Here is an 18,659-nt window from a genome sequence, read left to right as displayed (position 1 = left end):
TCCACACCAAGCCATGCACCAGGGAGTGGTCATAGTAGCAGAAAGAGCTGGGAAGGCAAACTCAGAAAAAAAAATAACATTAATATATTGAATGTGTACAAAGAATATTGTAACTGAACATATGATTTAAGTTACTTTTCTCCGTTGGCTTCCCCCCCCCCTTCTCCAAATGTTTTATAATGATGTTAAATTGATTAGTGTTGTTATGAAACTAAACCGGTTTAATTTTAATTGCCAGGCGCTCCTAGTACTCACTCCCAGTTTATTTACCAGGTAGAGGACCTCCCGGTGAATGGCTTGAGGATGGTTTTCGCTTGCGTGACTTGAATACAGTCACTATGGGGGACTTGCCTGCTCGGTTGGACTGGTCTATCATGGGCTGCACTATTCTTCTCCGGGCATTAATAAACCTGTAACCAAGAAAGTAGAGTGAATCATTATTCCTTAAACAAAAACGTGGGGGTGGGGAGAGGTGGAGGAAGAGGAGAAGACGGAGCACAGCGAGAGGAAAGCTAGATCTTGGCAAAACGGTTCCCTGCACTGCTCTGTGTGCAGCTTCACATGCTACACACTCTGCAACCCTCGGTGACCTTTGAGTACACAGGCTTGGGGCTTCTGAGTTGATTCATGTTTGCCTGTTTTACCACAGTTGGACACTTCCATTTCATCTTTTCATGGGGGAATTAGCAGAGTTTTCAGGAAACAATACGAGCCACCACTCTTTTCAATTGCAAGGGGGGAGATTTGGCGTAGAGAGCAAGATGTTCATAAGGGCATCTGTTACCTCTCCTAATTAGTGACATTTCAATCTCGTGTTCTCTGACTTCTTTTTTACAATTTTTATCAAAACCTTCCCTACCTCTTGCAAACCTAATTCTATTTTAATGCCCACTATTAAGATAATGAACTGGGATGGCAGCACACCATCAAATGAGAGAATGTCTGGAGTTTATCACCACTAACTCACACTGCTGGGGACTTCAGAGAAACGCATTCCTTGTAGAGATTTCTTGGGGTGGCTTTTTTTTTTTGGCTCTTTATGCAAAGTCTAAGGTCAAGGCGAGGTCACAGCTATACAGTAATTGAACTTATAATATTGCTTTCTCCAGCTAGTCCTGAACATTTATAAGAAACATCTTATCAAGACATTTAAGTCACTTAAGTGTCTTCATAAGGTTTATTTTTTACAATTTTTGCGGCCTCTTCAAAAGTGGCCAGCCACTGAAAATTTTTTAAAGTGGTTCGTACAAGCTCTACAAAGTCATGCTTGTGAAATGTCTAACTCTTAAGGTCCATTTGTATTGTGTAATGCTAAGAATTACATATCAAATACAGAAAGTGAGCGGGCTATATCATATTAGCTTCTGCAAAAGTCAAGTGCTTTTAGTTAGCAACTTGGATTTGAATAGATTGGACACGAGCAGCACATAAAAAATACAATGAAAAGTTTAATAATGATTAAAGGATCTACAGTCCAGTATGATTTTTAGTTTGTGAGTCTGCCCACTCAGAAAGGAAAATAGTTCCTAAAAACCAAACCGCTCAACATAGAGGGACGGGTTTTTAAAATAAAAATGCATGCCTCATGACACTTTAAGATTCTCAATGTCCTATATCCTCATGTTCTTTGGTTATCAAAAAAGTAATTAAAATCAATAATGAAACTGGCATCTAACTAAAAGGATACTGTTGGTGCTCTTATTGGCAATATATATTACATCAGTTCTTGTATATGAAGTCCTTGAACTGGCTAATAAAAATATTTAAAACACAGATCTACAACAAATTGTGTTGCAAATCAGGTTATCATTATCTTGTATAAACCATGAAAATTGGAATCATGTGAGCAGAAGGTTAGATTAATTCTCCATTCTCATTATAAGCACAGGTGTAGCACAAACACCATGTGAAATAACCAATTAAAATGAAAAAAAAAATCTGCTTTTTCATTAGCTGCCTTCACTGCATGACCAATTAGAAAATTATTTAATATTAATATTCCGCGTATACCAAAAGTAATTTTCATAGTAACTAACATAGGTAAGAGAGCAAAAAACAGCTCTTTATCTATGGTACTGTTCATAATCTTTCCTAGAGGAAAGGAACTCTGATAACATTTTTTTAGAGACCTTTTAAAAACATATTATTTTGCGGATATGATTTATGCTATTTATCTAAAAATAAAAATAATAGGAATTTAGATAAATTTAGATATCTAAATATTTAGATAATTTATGCTAATTATCTAAAAATAATAAAAATAGGAAGGGCACTTTTTAACAGATGAGAAGCCAAGGCTCAGAGAAATTAAGTGACTTATTTGAGGTCACATGTTACCCAAGAGATGTTAGTAACTTGCTGACTGACACACAGCTGGCAAATGGTAGTGAGCACCCCTCCCCCAATGTCCTGACCAGAGCATGGCCACTATTGTGCCACCCATCTAGAATATTCTGGACTAAATAGATATCTAAAAATGAGCTGGTTTTGAGCCAATCACCGCTGGCAACGACCCTACTGTTGAGTCTGGGAATAGGCATGACTGAACATTTTGTAGACTAGGAATTGTGATGACTGTACTGTTTGTGCATATGGACAAAGATAAGGCTACGCATTAGAAGATTCAGTGACTTATCTGTATTCCAAAGCTTGCTTCCTTCACACTCATACATTCAGATTTCCAAAGACCAGTTCATAAGAACCAACTCAGGTGTGAATCCATGACTATTAAACCCATGGAATCATAGAAAAATTAAACCTCAGGTTTGAAATGGGATTTCACTGTCACCTATGTTGGTCACTGACATGAATCACCTCTATGATCTCCCCACCAAGTAGATAGGTAGCCTCTTCTGGGCTGTTTCTAATAAAGTATTTGCCCCCTTACCTGAAAGTCCATAGATGTGTGGACAGCCTTCTATTAGACGGTTTTGCATTACTCGATCTAAACTCCTTTCACCAGGACAACTCCTTGGGGGTAATTTAAACCATTTCTAATCTCACTTCTTCAGGACAGCCTTCAAATATTTAAACTGTAGCCATCATGCCCCATAGATTTCTCCCCTCTTCTCCCTAGGTTGAACATCCATGATCCTTAACAAGTTCCTCCTAGAATGTAAGTTCTTCTTGGGTTTTGAGTCCACTCACCACCTGGGCCATTCTCTGCTCAATATGCTGAGGTTTGTCTGTGTGCCTCCAGAGGTCTTCGGGTGACAGCATTAAATGGCAGTTACCCCACACCTGCTCCAGTCCCCATCTAGAGAGCAAATACCTCATCACACAGCCTCTTAGCTAAGGACCCACAGGTACCCAGGTGCTATGTTCCTCTCTTTTGGTGGCAATAACCATTTGTTGTTATGGACAACACAGATGCAGGCTCTCGATAGCATATGTAGATATAAAGGTGAGAATCCTTTCATTTTCATTTAATAAAATCAAAATTAAAACAACTGAAAACCTCAGAACCCCTAATCACTTTGTCTAAACTGTTTGACCTCATCAGTAGGTATGCTTAGAAGTTCTCGCTTTTGAAAACTAATTTAAAACAATTTTGTACTATTACGAACATTATCAATACATATAGGACATCGTACACTCTCAGAATCTTATTGGATTATGTTTCCTATACTTACATGAAACACGGATAATATTATCTGGGGTCATGGTGGACATCATTATCTGAAAATAACTAAGTAAATAGCAAAAGATTTTATTTTTTAAGACAACATCATCTTTTCAATTTGAAAACCGTCTCAACATTTGGTTCTCTTTAGTGTATTTTATCCTACTATCTTCTATATATTTCCTTGGGAATTATGCTACATACAGTAAAGCCATGTGTTTAGATGGCTTTGGAGTGAATTCAGATACAAAAACATTTTCCTTCTGGGCAAAGTAATAAAATGACATTCTTGCTCCTCCCACTATAAGTCAAGCAGAGGTCAGTTCCCCCATCCCTGTATCTGTTTAAATAAACTGGTCCAGCTGTTTGTTTCTAAAATGCCCTCTGACCTTGCGTCTCGTCCTCCCCGCTTTTGTGACAGAATGCTTTACTTTCCATTGTGGAAGATTCTAAATTATCAAATTTTCTAAACACTGAACCAAAAAAAGACCTTTGGATTTTATGTAAACTTACATGAACATATTCCCTTCTTAAAACACTCATTTCAAGAAGCATCAGTAAAAGTTATTTCAAGCTCATGTGTGTGTTCAAATATATATCTATATTTATGTCTGAATACATAAATATATATTAGAACTTCAACATAAGAAGAAACAATGTTTTTGAAGAGAAATGAGAAAGAGAATGATAAAATTCCAGTTTGAATGCTCCACAAAAAAATCTATTCTCCAACAACCATAAAATAGTTTAAGATAAAATGTATCCATGAAATATATACAATCTTTAGTATTTTCCATATCAATATGGTCTCTTTCAAACGTTTGTTAGTTTAAAGATGTAAGAGAAGACTTTTAAAAATTTTGCAATTGATGTCCAAACATTATAGCCCTTAAAACTTAGATGTACAGTGTCAGGAATACATGACAACAGGACATTTCTTCTTACTCATTAAAATCGTTTCACACCTTGGTTTAATAGACTGTGTCTCAAATTTGCCATAAATTGGGCATTTAAAAAGGTAAACTTTTTAATTAAGTAGAAGGCCAGGAAACATCCTGTTTGCCTTTCCATATTACATTCTGAACATCAAGGTATATTTTTTTATAAATCCCATTTTGCTTTGAAAATAATGTTCTTTTGTGAAGTACTTTTTAGAAATCTGGACACTCTGTAGGTGGCAGAAGACTGAATTAGGGAAAGAATTCTTATATTTCTTTTTTTCACAGCATCGTGGATTAAAATTTCTTCCTGTGTGATCAAACTATCTCCTTTCTCAAAACAAGACGTTTTACAAAGGAAAGGAAGAAAATGGATTGGCCTTCCAGCTTTGTTCCATGTCGACATAAACAGAGACGTAGTTCTTTTTACCTAGTTAGTCGTTTAGAACCAGAGTCCTAGTATGGGAAAATGGGAGGTTGGAAGGAGAGAAGATCTTCCAAAGTGGGATCATCTCAAAATTGAATTTAATCCTTTGCATTTTTAAAATAGGCATCAGGCAAGGAGAATGGGAGATGAATTCTGAGTTATGCTAAAATAAATATAGGAAGTTTTCCTTTATTCTCTCTTTTCCTTGCCCCCTACATGTTTGTTTATCATCGGACTTCAACATTTTTTTCATTCTGCTAATTCCACCAGTCTCTTTTCATTCTCACTCTTTGAATACCTGAAGAGTTTTCTGACCAAGATCTGGTAGAACAGCTTTCTAAAGCTGACCTTTGTCCTTCGGTTTATCTTCTACTTCTTGCCCTGGTTACTTCCCACAAAACTGGATGGCTAAGTTTAGTGTCCTCTTCGTGAGAACCAGGAAGGGTGGAGAGATCACAGCGGGCATCCATCAGAACCAAAGACAGGGTACGTTTTCCCTGTTCCACAGACAACATTTTCCACACAGCTTTCCCCTTTTCCTGTATTCTTATGCCCTTTGTCTTCCTCGTACAGCTCTCTGTAATATTAGCAATACTAAGGAAAAATGACTTGCTCACCTTCGGAGATAGGATTTTCACCCTTACTCAATTAATTCTGTTCCTCAGTGTTTACCACCTCCTTGTTCACTGATGATTAAGGGGAGCCCACAGCATTACTTTAGCATGCCAGAGCCAACTCAGTGAACCACATAAAATCAAAATGCTGTTGTTTCTAAACAATGACAGGACTCTCAGTCATCCCTATAGTGTTTCTTGCCAACGAGGCTCAGTAATAGTCAGCAGGAGGTAGATACCCATTTAAGTGTGGAGAAATACCATTTTACAATACCCTCCTATATGCCCAAGGAGCAAAAATTATCAACTTGATATTAAAGAGAAGATTTCATTAAATAGCAAGATGTGTTAGTAAAGATGCCTTCTATACTTACACTATCCATTAAATATAGTATTAGTCGCAGTCATCTTTGATTAATATTGAGGTAAACTTAGGAATACCTACATACATACTTCATAAAAATTAATACCATGCATTCTTTTTTTGTTAAAATTTTTTAATGTTAATTTTGACAGAGACAGAGAGAGACGGAGCATGAGAGGGAGAGGGGCAGAGAGAGAGGGAGACCCAGAATTCGAAGCAGGCTCCAGGCTCCGAGTTGTCAGCACAGAGCCCGACGCCGGGCCAGAACTCACGGACTGTGAGATCATGACCTGAGCCGAAGCCGGACGCTCAACCGACTGAGCCACCCAGGCGCCCCTAAATTAATACCATGCATTCTTAAGAATAAGTCCTGGTGATTTCTACACACACTATTCTTTATCAACTAAAAATAAAATAAAATTATTACATGCTGTAAATAATATTTAATCAATATAAAATTCATTTAGGTAATCTCTATAAATATTTTTATAGAGTTTAAGACTTGTGAAAAATCTTCAAATATAAAATTTCACATTGGAAGCTAGTTGCTGAATTCCAGAATTTTGTCCTTTTTCTCCTTATTCTATTCCATGAGTTTCTTTCCTAGTATTTCTTTCAACTTCATCACAATCATTTAAATAAAAGTATATATACTATATATTTTTAAAGTCAGCATTTCCTAACAACCTGAAGGCCTCTTTTATAAACGAACCCTTCAGGGAATGAGTTCTAGCCATCTCTCAAATAACTCTCTGTTCTTTTAAATAAAAATCAACTTCAAAATCTTTTGTTGGATTTCTTCATTTTAGATTTACATTTACTTATTGAATTTAATGATCCATAACTGGCGGTCTTCAGGGTCCAAGCCTCCTACACTCCCTTTCTCTGTGAAATAAGATTTCATAAAACACTATTTTAAGACACTCAAGAAAGTTGACTCCATCTCAAGTCAAACCTTATGAAATCATGTTTTTGGCACCTTTTTCCAGTTTCTCAACCTCCTCCGAATCCAACAGTTCCAGGACTGCAATACATCATCTGTGTGCTGAGGGCGGGGGGAGGGGGGTAGACAGGAGGGAGAAGGGGGCACATGCTCTGCTCTTCATCCCTTCTAGAAACAGAATATTGAAATTTCCTCGAATCACAATAAGCCATCAATCGGCAGTCTGTAGAAGGTTCCCCTTCTCTAGCAGCGAAGGGTGTATTTGTCAAATTATTTTAGAAATAGCTTACGTTGTCTAAGACCACTGAGGAAGTTGATTGCATATAAAATTTTCCTCAAAGCCACTAGTGAAAAAAATCACTAATTATTTGAAAATTATAATGCAGAGTAATAACAAGCCCATGTATTAAATGTTGGAGTAACTTTCAAATACTTCATCACTTCATTATATATAATGGGGAAGTTTTCCTTGAAAGCAAATTATAAAATGATTTTTTATTAAAAAAAAATATAAGCTTGCTAAATGCTTTAATCTGACCTGAATTCAAAGCAAGGGGGGGGGGGGTCTTTTAGTGGCAGATCTCTGTTTCTTCTGCTACTACCTATGACTTTCTAGATCACTGAAGCACTAGGCTCCGAACTCAGTGGAATAAATTGTGGGGATATCCTGCCAGACCTAGCGTAAGGAATACCCAACAGTTTAAAAATATCTTAAGTATGCATTGATATAAAACATACGTAATAAAATATTTATGCAGTATTTACTTAAATGTGACAATTTGCCAAAGTTGAGTTTGTATAATTGCACAAATATAAGAAAAATAGTGCTTTGCTTAAGGTGTATGGAATTAAGATGATTATTATCACAACAAAGGAGTGATAGGAAAACCTAGGATAACAAAACCTTCCGTAGTAATGAAAAACTAAAATAGGTATAATATATTCAAAGAATAGATGTGTCTCTCTTTGGTCTAAGCTGAACAATTTTTCATTTAAATTCTAATTTTCTTGTATTTTACAAAAAGTAAGTAAAATCGCATCTAACTAAACGTCCCTTAAACATTACAGAATAAATACGTTTATTTAAAACACATCCTAATTTTCTGCCAATCTCCATTCTTTTTTTATAAATGTTTTCATTTATTTTTGAGAGAGAGAGAGAGAGAGAGAGAGAATGGGGGAGGGGCATAGAGAGGGAGACACAGAATCCGAAGCAGGCTCCAGGCTCTGAGCTGTCAGCACAGAGCCTGATGTGGGGGGCTTGAACCCACAAACCAGTGAGATCATGACCTGAGCAGAAGTTGGCCACTTAACTGACTGAGCCACCCAGGTGCCCCAGCCAATCTCCATTCTAAGTAGGATGACCACATAATTTATCATTTAAGCTGAGACACTTTTGAGAGTAAACGGACACTATTAACAATTAGGCTGGACAATAGGCATCAACCACGAATATTCCAGGCAGTTGGGGTGTGTGGCCACCCTAATCACCAAATATGCACTTTTTTTCCAAATAAAACTTCCCCTGCGAGATTGGAATTGAAACCCTCTTGTGTGAGAATGGTGGCCGACCCTGGCGTATATAAGGTGTCACAGAACCCCAATACCACCTGGGAGTGTCTTTGAGCTCTTTCCTTTCTGGAGGATCTCTCCTTTAGTTGCCTCAGCTCCCTAAGACTTCACTAGTCCAAAAGCTTCCCAGACCTGGAATCTCCACTCCAAGGGAGAGACCAAGGGAGGATATCTCAAAATTCAGCTTGATTTCTGCTTTCACTTGGTCACAGGTTAGACTACAGAATGGCACAGTGAAGGTGACTTGACTGGAGTAGAGGCCTGTGTCTATCCCTTAGAAGGCTCACTGTAATTCCTGTTTTAATCAGTAAAGCTTAAAACCCGAGTTCCATGTAACGTATATCAATATGTAATCCATAAGATTTAAATACAAATGGAACCAACTATACTAAAAAGCAGAAATCTCTCAGTTGAGGCATATGACAAAATTGTTCAAATGAAGGCAGTAAACTAATAAAATGACCTCCTCTTGGAACTTGTCAAATCTCTGGAAAATGCTTGTGGTCATCTAAGTCACACTGAGGGAAGTTTGGAGACTGTGCGTTTCACTTGAGTGGCTATCCTTTTCTTTGAACAGTATCACTCATCACTATTACAGTCAAGACACTGGCCAAGGACAGGGAGAGTTACAGCGGCATCTAGGGAGAAGAATGTGAGAACCGAGTAGGAAAAATTGCCACTCGCTGCTCTGAGGTCATCTTTGTGTTTAGGTGCTAGAGCTGTGATGACCCAAGTGACTTCATGCCTATGAAAGGAGCTTTCTTTGCAAATTTAAAACCTAAGACAAGGGTTTGTTGAGATACTGTCGTTAGGATTCTCAAAAATACCTAACGGTCCAAAGACTTGTACACGAATGCTTATAGCAACAAAAGGTGGACACACACCACAGTCCACCAACTGATGAATGCAGAAACAAAATGTGGTCCATCCAGACAATGAAACATTCTTCAGCCGTAAAGGGAATGAAGCACTACTACCTGCTACATGGAGGAAGCTTGAAAACAACATGCTAGGTGCAAGGAGCCAGTCACAAAGGCCACATGTTCACATGATGACATTTAGGGGAAATGTCCAGAATTGGCAAATCTTCAGAGACAGAAAGTGGATTAGTAGTAGAGTGGGGGCAGAGGTATGGGGAGGGGCAATAGCGAAAGGGTCCAGGGTTTTCTTCCTGAGGTGATGTAAATGTCCTAAAATTGACTATGGTGACGGTTGCACAGTATCTGTGAATATACTAAAAACCACCGAATTGTATACACTTTAAATGGGTGAATTTCATGGTATGTGAATTACATCTCAATAAATCTGTTAATAATAAGTACATAATGGTGGAACAGAAGAGGTGCTGAACAAGGAACCGGCCCATCCTTGCCTCCAATTAGCAGCATAACTTTGTAAAGCCCTGAGCCCCATCTGTCAAACGATGCATAAAATCCCATCCAGGACTTGGGCTCTGACATTCAGTGGCATTATGTTCCTAAAATTTTAATCCATGCTCCTTTTTTATAAACTTCAAAATCTCATATCCTTTGTTATTTGGAACCCTAAAAGAAATAGCATGACTAAAATCAAAAGTTAAGTCTCAGTAGGCTTTTTTATACTACTACATTCACTCAAAATGACTCTGATGTGCCTTTTCTGGCCCCTAGTCCCTCTTGGCCCCCACTTGGCCCTAAGGACGGGAATCTCTGCCATAACCTATTGTACTTTCCTTTCTGTAAACAGTACTGCCAGGTGACCAGCCGTGGGAGCTGAGATCTGACATCTTTGGACATGTATGATTCTTTCCATTAGCTTTTTCAACATCCCCTACTCCCTGCCCTTTCCAAGCACATCTGAACTCTGACCCAAACTAGGGATCAAATAAAATCAACCAGAGCAGATGTTCAAGGGATATAGGCCAACAAACCCTGCAAGTGGACAACAACTCTCAAAAACTACCTACTTACATTCAAACCAGCATTCTAGGGTAGAAAGTACTGGAAACTTAAATATATGTATTTTTAATCACATTGCATTTAACTTCCAATATACTATTCTTAAAACACAGCTTGAGCTAAGAACTCAAGACCAATAATCCCCATCAGCCTGAAAAAGTTGTGTTTGGGAAAGCAAATGCTTTTTCCCTTCTTCACTGATCAGATCTAATCTTGTGAGGCATTAGGTCCTTCAGTCACATTGGTTAAGAGGGTAAAGAGGAAAAAGAAGAGCTCTCCAGGATGGAAACAGATTAAAGTTTGTTTGTTTATCTGTTATTGTTCAGGTATCAAGAGCCCGATAGTGTTCAGTATTTCCCATACTAATGGGTCAGGCTTAAAAGTGTCATAAGAATGGAAATGAAAAGGAAAACATCAATGACAGTGAGAGGCAGTGACAGGGAGAACCCTCTGTTTGCATCCATGATGTCTTTTGGAGGCTTTGTTTGTTTGTTTGGTGGCTTTTTAATGTTCCCTTCCCCCTTGAAAATTAAGAAAGAAGCAAAACAAAACCCCAGGCCTTTACACAAAGCTCTGGGTATTCACACATTGGAGCGATGCAGGCTGAATCCCTCAGAAACATTTCCTCCCCCACCCCCTATGCCCCTGGCTCCACTCCATTTTTGAGAAAATTGTTTTATTCAACGAGGAGGCAACATTTGCCCCATTTTTTAATATTTCAGGCCGATTTTTTCACCACTCAGAAATGCTGTTTGTTTTATGTGGGTGCAGCCTGAAGCAAGATGATGAGGTAAGAGAGTGGAGAGGGGTCTCTGTGGGCACAGCACGGTGGTGCTTCAGTGCTCGATGGTTAATCACCCAGCACCAGCCTCAGCAACTGTTGACACAAAATAGGTGGAGATCAGGTCTGTGCAAGCAGAAAATACCAGAAAGGCAAACTATATGTAAACACACTTAAGACAGATTTGACAAGAATAGACCTAAACCTGACTTGCTAGGAAACTCCGAATGTCTAAAGGCTTCAGGGTCCCTCTCAGCGGAGGCCCCTTCCCCTTAACAGAGTTTCCTTTGAGAAGAAAAAGAGTAACATTTGAAAAACTAAAATAAGTTTACAGAAGAGAGCTGAGACATTTGTCCCCTTGATTCACACAGTGTGGGTTTCAAATCTGCTCCTACATGTGGATTTATGTAATGTAATACACTTCTTCCATGTATATTTGGAGCAGAGCCAAATTGGGGGGGGGGGGGGGCTTACAACATGCACACACAACCACAATTCAAAAAGTTATTTCTCCTGACCTATAAAACTCATGCAAAGAAGCAAATGGATAATGCTTAAACAGTCTTTTAATCTTATCTAACTGACACCTGACAACCCATTACTTATAGATTATTAATGCACCCACTAAAAAGTTTGTCATGTACAAAATTAGTAGAGAAAAAGATTGAACGCCTCAGGAAAAAACAAATTTTGCTGTACAATAACTTCAGAAATTTCAAGCCTATTATCTGTCATGCCCTTCATAGACTCGTAGCACACTGCTAAAAACAACTGATTTATCTTTATTATGAATCCTAAAATGACAGCACACATGTTTTTCATGTCTTGTGATAATGTTTAATTTCATCCAGTTTTTATTTTACAGAGGTTGATTTGCTTATTTAAGATGAAGAAAAGTAGTAACTTTTTAACTAATTTCCCTGGTTGTCTCTTTATCAAAGGACATGGGTGTGTTTTTTTTTTCTAGTCCTTGTGTAAAGCTGGAATCAGTCAGTTTCAGAGCGATCACCTTGCTTCTCTTTGGTTTGCAGTACTACGGAGTCTAAAATAGTAAAGCTGGGTGTGCCTGGGTGGCTCAGTCGGTCTCAGCTCAGGTCATGATCTCACAGTTCATTAGTTCAAGCCCCACGTGAGGCTCTGTGCTGACGGTGTGGAGCCTGCTTGGGATTCTCTCTCTGTCCCTCTCTCTCTCTGCCTCTCCCCTACACTCTCTCTCTCTCTCTCTCTCAAAATAAATGAATAAACTTTAAAATAAAATAGTAGACCTGGAAGAGGCACTGGGTCCCACCAATGTGGTCCATTTTAGCAGCAGAAGCTGTCACCGGTCAAAATGGAGTGACTTGATCAAGGACATGTATGTGATTGATGAGGAGTGGGGAAGACAGCTGAAATGTTTTGGCTCAAAATGTTCTTTCTCTTGCATATTCCCTCCCCTTACTTGCCCTGTATAAACTGTATCCTGTCCTGAGGCTTACAGGGCAGTTTGTTCCTTACCCACCTGTGGATGCCAGGCTCTTCCCCCTTGATCCATGATGCCTCTCAGCCCCCTCACTTCCCACGCTGTCTACAAGCAAATGGGAGTCAGGTCCTGCTCTGCCAGGTTGCATGACACACAGGCAGATTTTTTCCATCTCTCTGACCAGATAATTGTGCCAAGACACCGAAAACAACAAATCTGGCTTCATTAGGACTCACAACAAGTCCTGCTGACCTACATACCATGTTCAAAGTCAACCACCAACCACTGGTTTCACAGCTTTGAAAGGGACCATGGACATTCAGAAACACTGGGCTTATGATGGATAAATCAGTCTCCTAACTCACTCACTTGCACCCCAGCCCTCAGTTGTCCTGAAGTACCTGCTCAGGTCGTACGGCCTCTCAAGGCATCACACTCCTGCCTTGTCCTGAAAAGCTCAGAAACTGTCTTTGGATGCTGGCTGGAGGAGAAACGGCAGTTACGCTGAGTAGGATTGGGACTTTACGTCCATCTTCCTTCATCCCACCCCTTCCCCTTTCTTTTCTCACCCAGACTCAGGGCCCCATGGGAGAAGGGGCAGGGTTTTCCGCCCAGTGCCGCTGTGGGCCACCACCTACTTGGTGAGGGGTTGCCACCTTTCACAGTACTCACAGTGAGATTTTACACAGTATGGGGAAGCTCAGAGTAAACTTACTGTGTAAAACTTACAACAAAGTATATTTAACAGACTGCAGAGTCATTTTCAAAGAGGATTGTTTGCTGGAAATTTTTAGAATCTGCAGACAAAAGCAGCGTCTCTGTTGAACTCCTAAGACTCTCTGACATGACAATACCTGAAGGTTTCTAAATTCACAGCTCTTTTCCCTGCGAGCTATTTGCTCAGCTTTCCTAATAATACCCTGCCTGCCTGGCACCTTGCCAGTTCTGTCTCGGGCAATATGCAAGCTAAACATTTTTTGACTGATTTCAATATTTTTCTTACGAGCAACTAGACAGTATTTTATCTAGTGAGTATTACTGATTGCTATAATCTAAGCCCACAGTAAGTGCCCGTAAAGGTAATATTATTAGAATTGACACTCAAGGTGAAAAGCATAGCAATTAACTGGGGCTTGGAGAACAACAACCCATTCTGTAACATGCTGCAGACTTATTCTATTTATATTTCTCCTTCTTCTTTCAAAAATATTGCACCTGTTACTCCATTGATCAGTTAGGAAGCCTACCTTAAATGTAGGTTACACTGAAATTCTCAAGGGAAAAAGTTAAACCACCTGCTTAATAAAATTACCTTTTGTGTGTGAAGTTGTTCCATCCCTAGGTGATTTCTAGGCAAAGAAAATCACTATACACCCTGCACTTTCATTTTGCAGTTGAATAACAAACAAATGACCCAGTGCTTCTTGCATGGTGCACTGTTTTTTACATCTGTTTTCCTTGCTTTTGTGTCATGCCTCTGTTTAGCTTTATTGACAAAACAATCTGTGCCTAATGTTTAAACAACATCTGTAAAATGTATTATTAAATTATGTTGGAAGAAAAAGCAGAGCAATTCTATGAAACCCTATGACCCCCTATTGATTTTTAGATCGCAGAAGTTGAAAGGATAATTTGTGAATGTTTTAACATTTACATCTACACAGGTACCTATATTTATAGAATCTTTGATTACTTATAAAAGTATTTGCTACAGTATTACCATAACTCAGAAAGAAACCTGACCTTTAACAGTTGAATCTGTTTATTAAAAGGGGAGATCTTATTTTTTAAAAAATAAGTTTACATTTTTACCTGCCAGTGGCATAAATCTCTAAGGATAACATACTTCCCCTCCCCCCCCCCCCCCCCGGTAATAAATGGGAAGTGATGCCTGAATGCTTTGCAGTTTTGAAGGCAATAAATGAAGTAACTAGGAAAATCTGGTATATGTACTAAATCTGAGAACTACAGAGCTGTGATAGTTCTGTAAAGTGTCACCTCAGATGTTAGGATGCTTCCTGGAATTTTATGCACCCAACTGACATAGAGTGATTTTTCTTTCTGCATACACACTGTATTTCACATACACTATATATTTTGCACCTAAAATCCATATTGCCTTCTCAGAGCATAAAGAAATAATCATTTAACATTAGGCCTTAATGGGAAAGTGTTTAGATGAATAGTAGTAAACAAAGACACTGTCAAATTTATTCAATACACCCTAGGCTAGAACTCTGCTGAGGCAGAGTATGTCTGAGGCATCGGGCAAGTAAGATACAACCACCGGCCCAGGTCTGCATCATATGGAATCCCCAGGTCTGCAACACTGCTGTGAAGACACAGAAGGGAGTCTTTATCTGGCCATTCTATGCTCATATTTCCAAATTAAGAAATAAAGTTGGTATATTCGGGAGAAAAAAGAACCAAGTATTGATTAACCTTGTGTGTGTGTGTGTGTGTGTGTGTGTGTGTGTGTTTTCTTTAAAGTTCTGCCTAAATAATTAAAGACCTAAATGACCACCTCAGAATTCAAGAAGTTTCTGTTTAAATGACTAAAATGCTCGACATATTACTAATATGTTTTCACAGAAGTAATTTTCACAACCACCACAACAATGAAAAAACAGAATGCAAAAGCTCCAAATGCTATTATTTCTCATTTTTGGATCAAATCATAACTGGGAGTGAGAAAGCAAAGAGAGAAGAATACATGAGTCAATGGCACGTATTATATTTCAAAAATTACTAAGCTTTTAAGTCTAAGTCTATCACGGCATGCTAGATTGAAATGTTTAGGCAATTAGTTATGGAAGTCAATTTTTTAAAAAACACAGTTGCCTCAGATACTTAGATAATGAAGGTAAAAATATTTTCACCCAAATTATTTGCATAATTGCCTCAATTCTCAAAAAATTTGTTGGCGTAGACTTGTCCTACAATGTCTCATCTGATAAATTTCACATTCCATCCCTGGGCCCAGTTCCTATAAGCAAAATAGCAACCGTTTTAAGATCCCTCCTCTCTGTCTTCATTCTGACAAGTAGATCAACTATAAGAGTGACAATGGTTGTTTCTTGTAATCCAAATTTTCTTTTAATTAATCGAATCTGTCTTGTTGTTTTCCATTTACATTCTCCCTATTGTCTCCCCTCCCCCCAGATTCCATCTGCTTTGGCCTTAGCCAAGGCAGGTAGTTTGTATCACTTGTGGCAATTAGAGAAGATCAGTTCAGCAATGGAATGAAAGAGCCATTACAATACACCAAACTTTTCTCATCTCATTTTTCAATCAAAACTGAACTGAAAGCTGCATCGGCCAGGGTTTCTATGACAAGCTAACAACTAGACACGAGTTTCTATTTTTCACTTTCATATTGTGCGCTTCGATACATTATGTTGCTGCCAATAATTATGACTGATCTACACCCAACCTGCCCTTCAGCATTTTATTAAATCTCTCCAGCAGTGACTCATAGTTCGTACAAAATGTACATGTGTGTTAACAAGTTTTAAGAAACCCAAGAAGGAAGACACACATTTTTAAATGTTGTGGCTAAATGAAGTGAAGGGGAAATGTTAAAATACTAATGACGATTTTCTTTTAATTATGATTTCTAGAAGGAAGTAACTTGGGCTTGATATCCAACACAGGAAAAATGTTTACAGGCTCTCAAAAAAGCTCTGTGTAATTTTTTATTATGAGAAAGGAAAATGAAAACCCTTTAGTGGTTATGCTGTTGCTAGTCTGCAAGTATACCATAGTTTAAGATGCTCTGACATCTTTGGTTTTCATCCAGCATCATGTAGGTTTCCCCATTCTTCCAACCTATTTCCTACTCAAAGCCTATAAACAAAAAAATAAATCTATTATCAGTTCCTCAAAAGCTGAAGGCTTGGATGATAATTAATAAACCATTAGAAACTCAAAGCAAACACAGGAATGTCATTATTCATCAAACTTAGGCGAAACAATCTCTCTTAAAACTTTTACTTACTTGAGGGGAATTCTCTACCACCTAGCTGTTAGAATTGAGACAGTTGCCAAATGCAAAACAATGAAGTACAAGCAAAAGTCACTTCTAACTCCACACAGAAGTAGAGAGAACACAGGCACAGTACACAGTGCCAGCTGAGGTCAGAATCGTGTTTACATTGCGCGTAACTAAAAGTGATCTGTATGTTCGTACCTGGGCAGAACTGAGTTATCAGTGTGAAGTTTATAGTAGGTCTGCACATACTCTGGAAAGTAGTTTAACTTTTTTAAGGTCCCTCTTTTCCTCTTCTAATTGCAAAACCGAGGAAGTTGCTTTATGACCACTGTATAGAACCTAGGACAATGACAATTGCATACTGTCTGGTGTCACAGGAATGCCTGCCTGCCTGTGCATCCACAGGAAATAGCCCTTAAGTTGGTCCACCTGTGGAAAGCAAGTTGTATTGGAATTTGTTCACCAGTAACAATGTTTACGGAGGGAGTTTGCTAGCAACACTGAAGAGGAAGAGAGATGCCGTGTGTGATAGATCACCTGAGTGGCAGCGCTTTCGCCTTCCTTGATTAGAGTTCGCCCTGCCACTCCTTGGCCCTCGGATGGGAACATTTCCCAGGGAAATACATTTGTACAGCCTCCATTGTATTAAAATTACATCATCAGTTTAACCTCGAAAATATATTTGAATTCAGACGTGCATGCAAAATGGATGGTCTATCCTATAACACTGTCCAGGATGATCTGAAGACCAAGTTCAAATATATAGTATCAACAGTCTTGAAAATGAAGATACAATAGCAGGTACAAGGCAAACAAAAAAATCTCCGCAGTGACACCCTCGTAGCAACACATTTAGGTATAGTATGGCTTCCATTGGCTCCCTACCCACTTGGCTAAAGGGCTGCAAAAATTGATCTCCCAAGGCTGCGGTAAGGTCATAGAAATTGATAACCCTTACAAGCAATGCTTATGTGAGTCTGTCTGCGTCTTGCAGATAGTGCACTTTGTAAATTAATCCTCCAAAGGCAAATATATTGTAAGTAGCTTGTTATCTCTAAAATACTAAATTGAAGAATACATGGGATTATATTGACAGAAATTACATTTTCTGTAATGGGGTTTAATATATCTGGAATCTCTCCCAAAGGCTCCCGGGCTCTCTAACAGAGAAGGGTCTGTTAATGTAGGTGCAATGGACATCAAGAACAAATTTATTCACCAAAATGGATTAGGCCATGTAAGCAGAGATTCTGTAATATTAATCTTTGACACTTACTGAACAGAAAGAAATACTTCTGTCTGCAAACTGGCACCCCCAGTTCTCCCCTTTCCCCAACGAGGCTGTGGGCCTTTTCTGGATTTTACTTCAAAGAGGATAAGGTTTCCCCATCATAAACACTAATCTAAAAATATTAGGACAATTAATTAGATACACTTAGTTTGAGAGGATATTGGATTTCGATACCCTTCAAATATGACACTAGCTCTGGGTGATTATATGAACCTGGCTTTCAGCACACTCACAAAGGGTAATAAATCATACTTTCCCAAAGCCTTGTTGCCACACCACAGTACATGGTCAGAATATTGTTGGCTAGTACTTGGTACGTAATCTCAGCTTCCCCCCAAATCAGGAATTCACACATTTACTTAGAAATAGTATTGAACAGCCCTGAAACACATCGGGTTTTGAACAGCTTCAAAGGGGAAACATAAATAATTTCTCTTTTTCCATGGACAGAGGATAGGAGGAAAGGGGACACTATCCTCAAAAGCTCAGCCCTAACAAAATAACTGCAGTTAACTATTCATTGAATTTAAAACCTGACTGATATGTGATGGTGGATTTTCTTGTTCCACAGAAACTAGGACGATGCCACTCCTTCTATTGATTATCCTAAAATGAGAAAAGCCATTTATGGAGCCACAGTGTATGCGAATTAAATACTTAACTTACATTATGCCTAAAACTCATCAATTTATAAAGGCAATGGAATGCAATGCAATGTTG

The 18,659-nt window shown here is 38.6% G+C and overlaps 1 protein-coding gene across 4 annotated transcripts in view; it reads right to left on the bottom strand.

The window, feature by feature from the left end:
• Nucleotides 1–18,659, bottom strand: part of MEIS1 (Meis homeobox 1) — a 138,123-nt gene that overhangs the window by 4,937 nt on the left and 114,527 nt on the right. For 2 of the 4 annotated variants that reach the window (XM_043603526.1, XM_043603524.1), the window contains exon 10: nt 271–410. In XM_043603526.1, the coding sequence (XP_043459461.1) occupies nt 271–410 (140 nt within the window). The remainder of the gene's footprint in view (nt 1–270; nt 411–18,659) is intronic. The other 2 variants (XM_043603527.1, XM_043603525.1) reach the window with 1 other exon arrangement.

This window comes from Prionailurus bengalensis, chromosome A3 (genome assembly GCF_016509475.1).
Source record: "Prionailurus bengalensis isolate Pbe53 chromosome A3, Fcat_Pben_1.1_paternal_pri, whole genome shotgun sequence".
NCBI lineage: Eukaryota > Metazoa > Chordata > Mammalia > Carnivora > Felidae > Prionailurus > Prionailurus bengalensis.
This window is presented reverse-complemented; position numbering and strand designations above follow the sequence as displayed.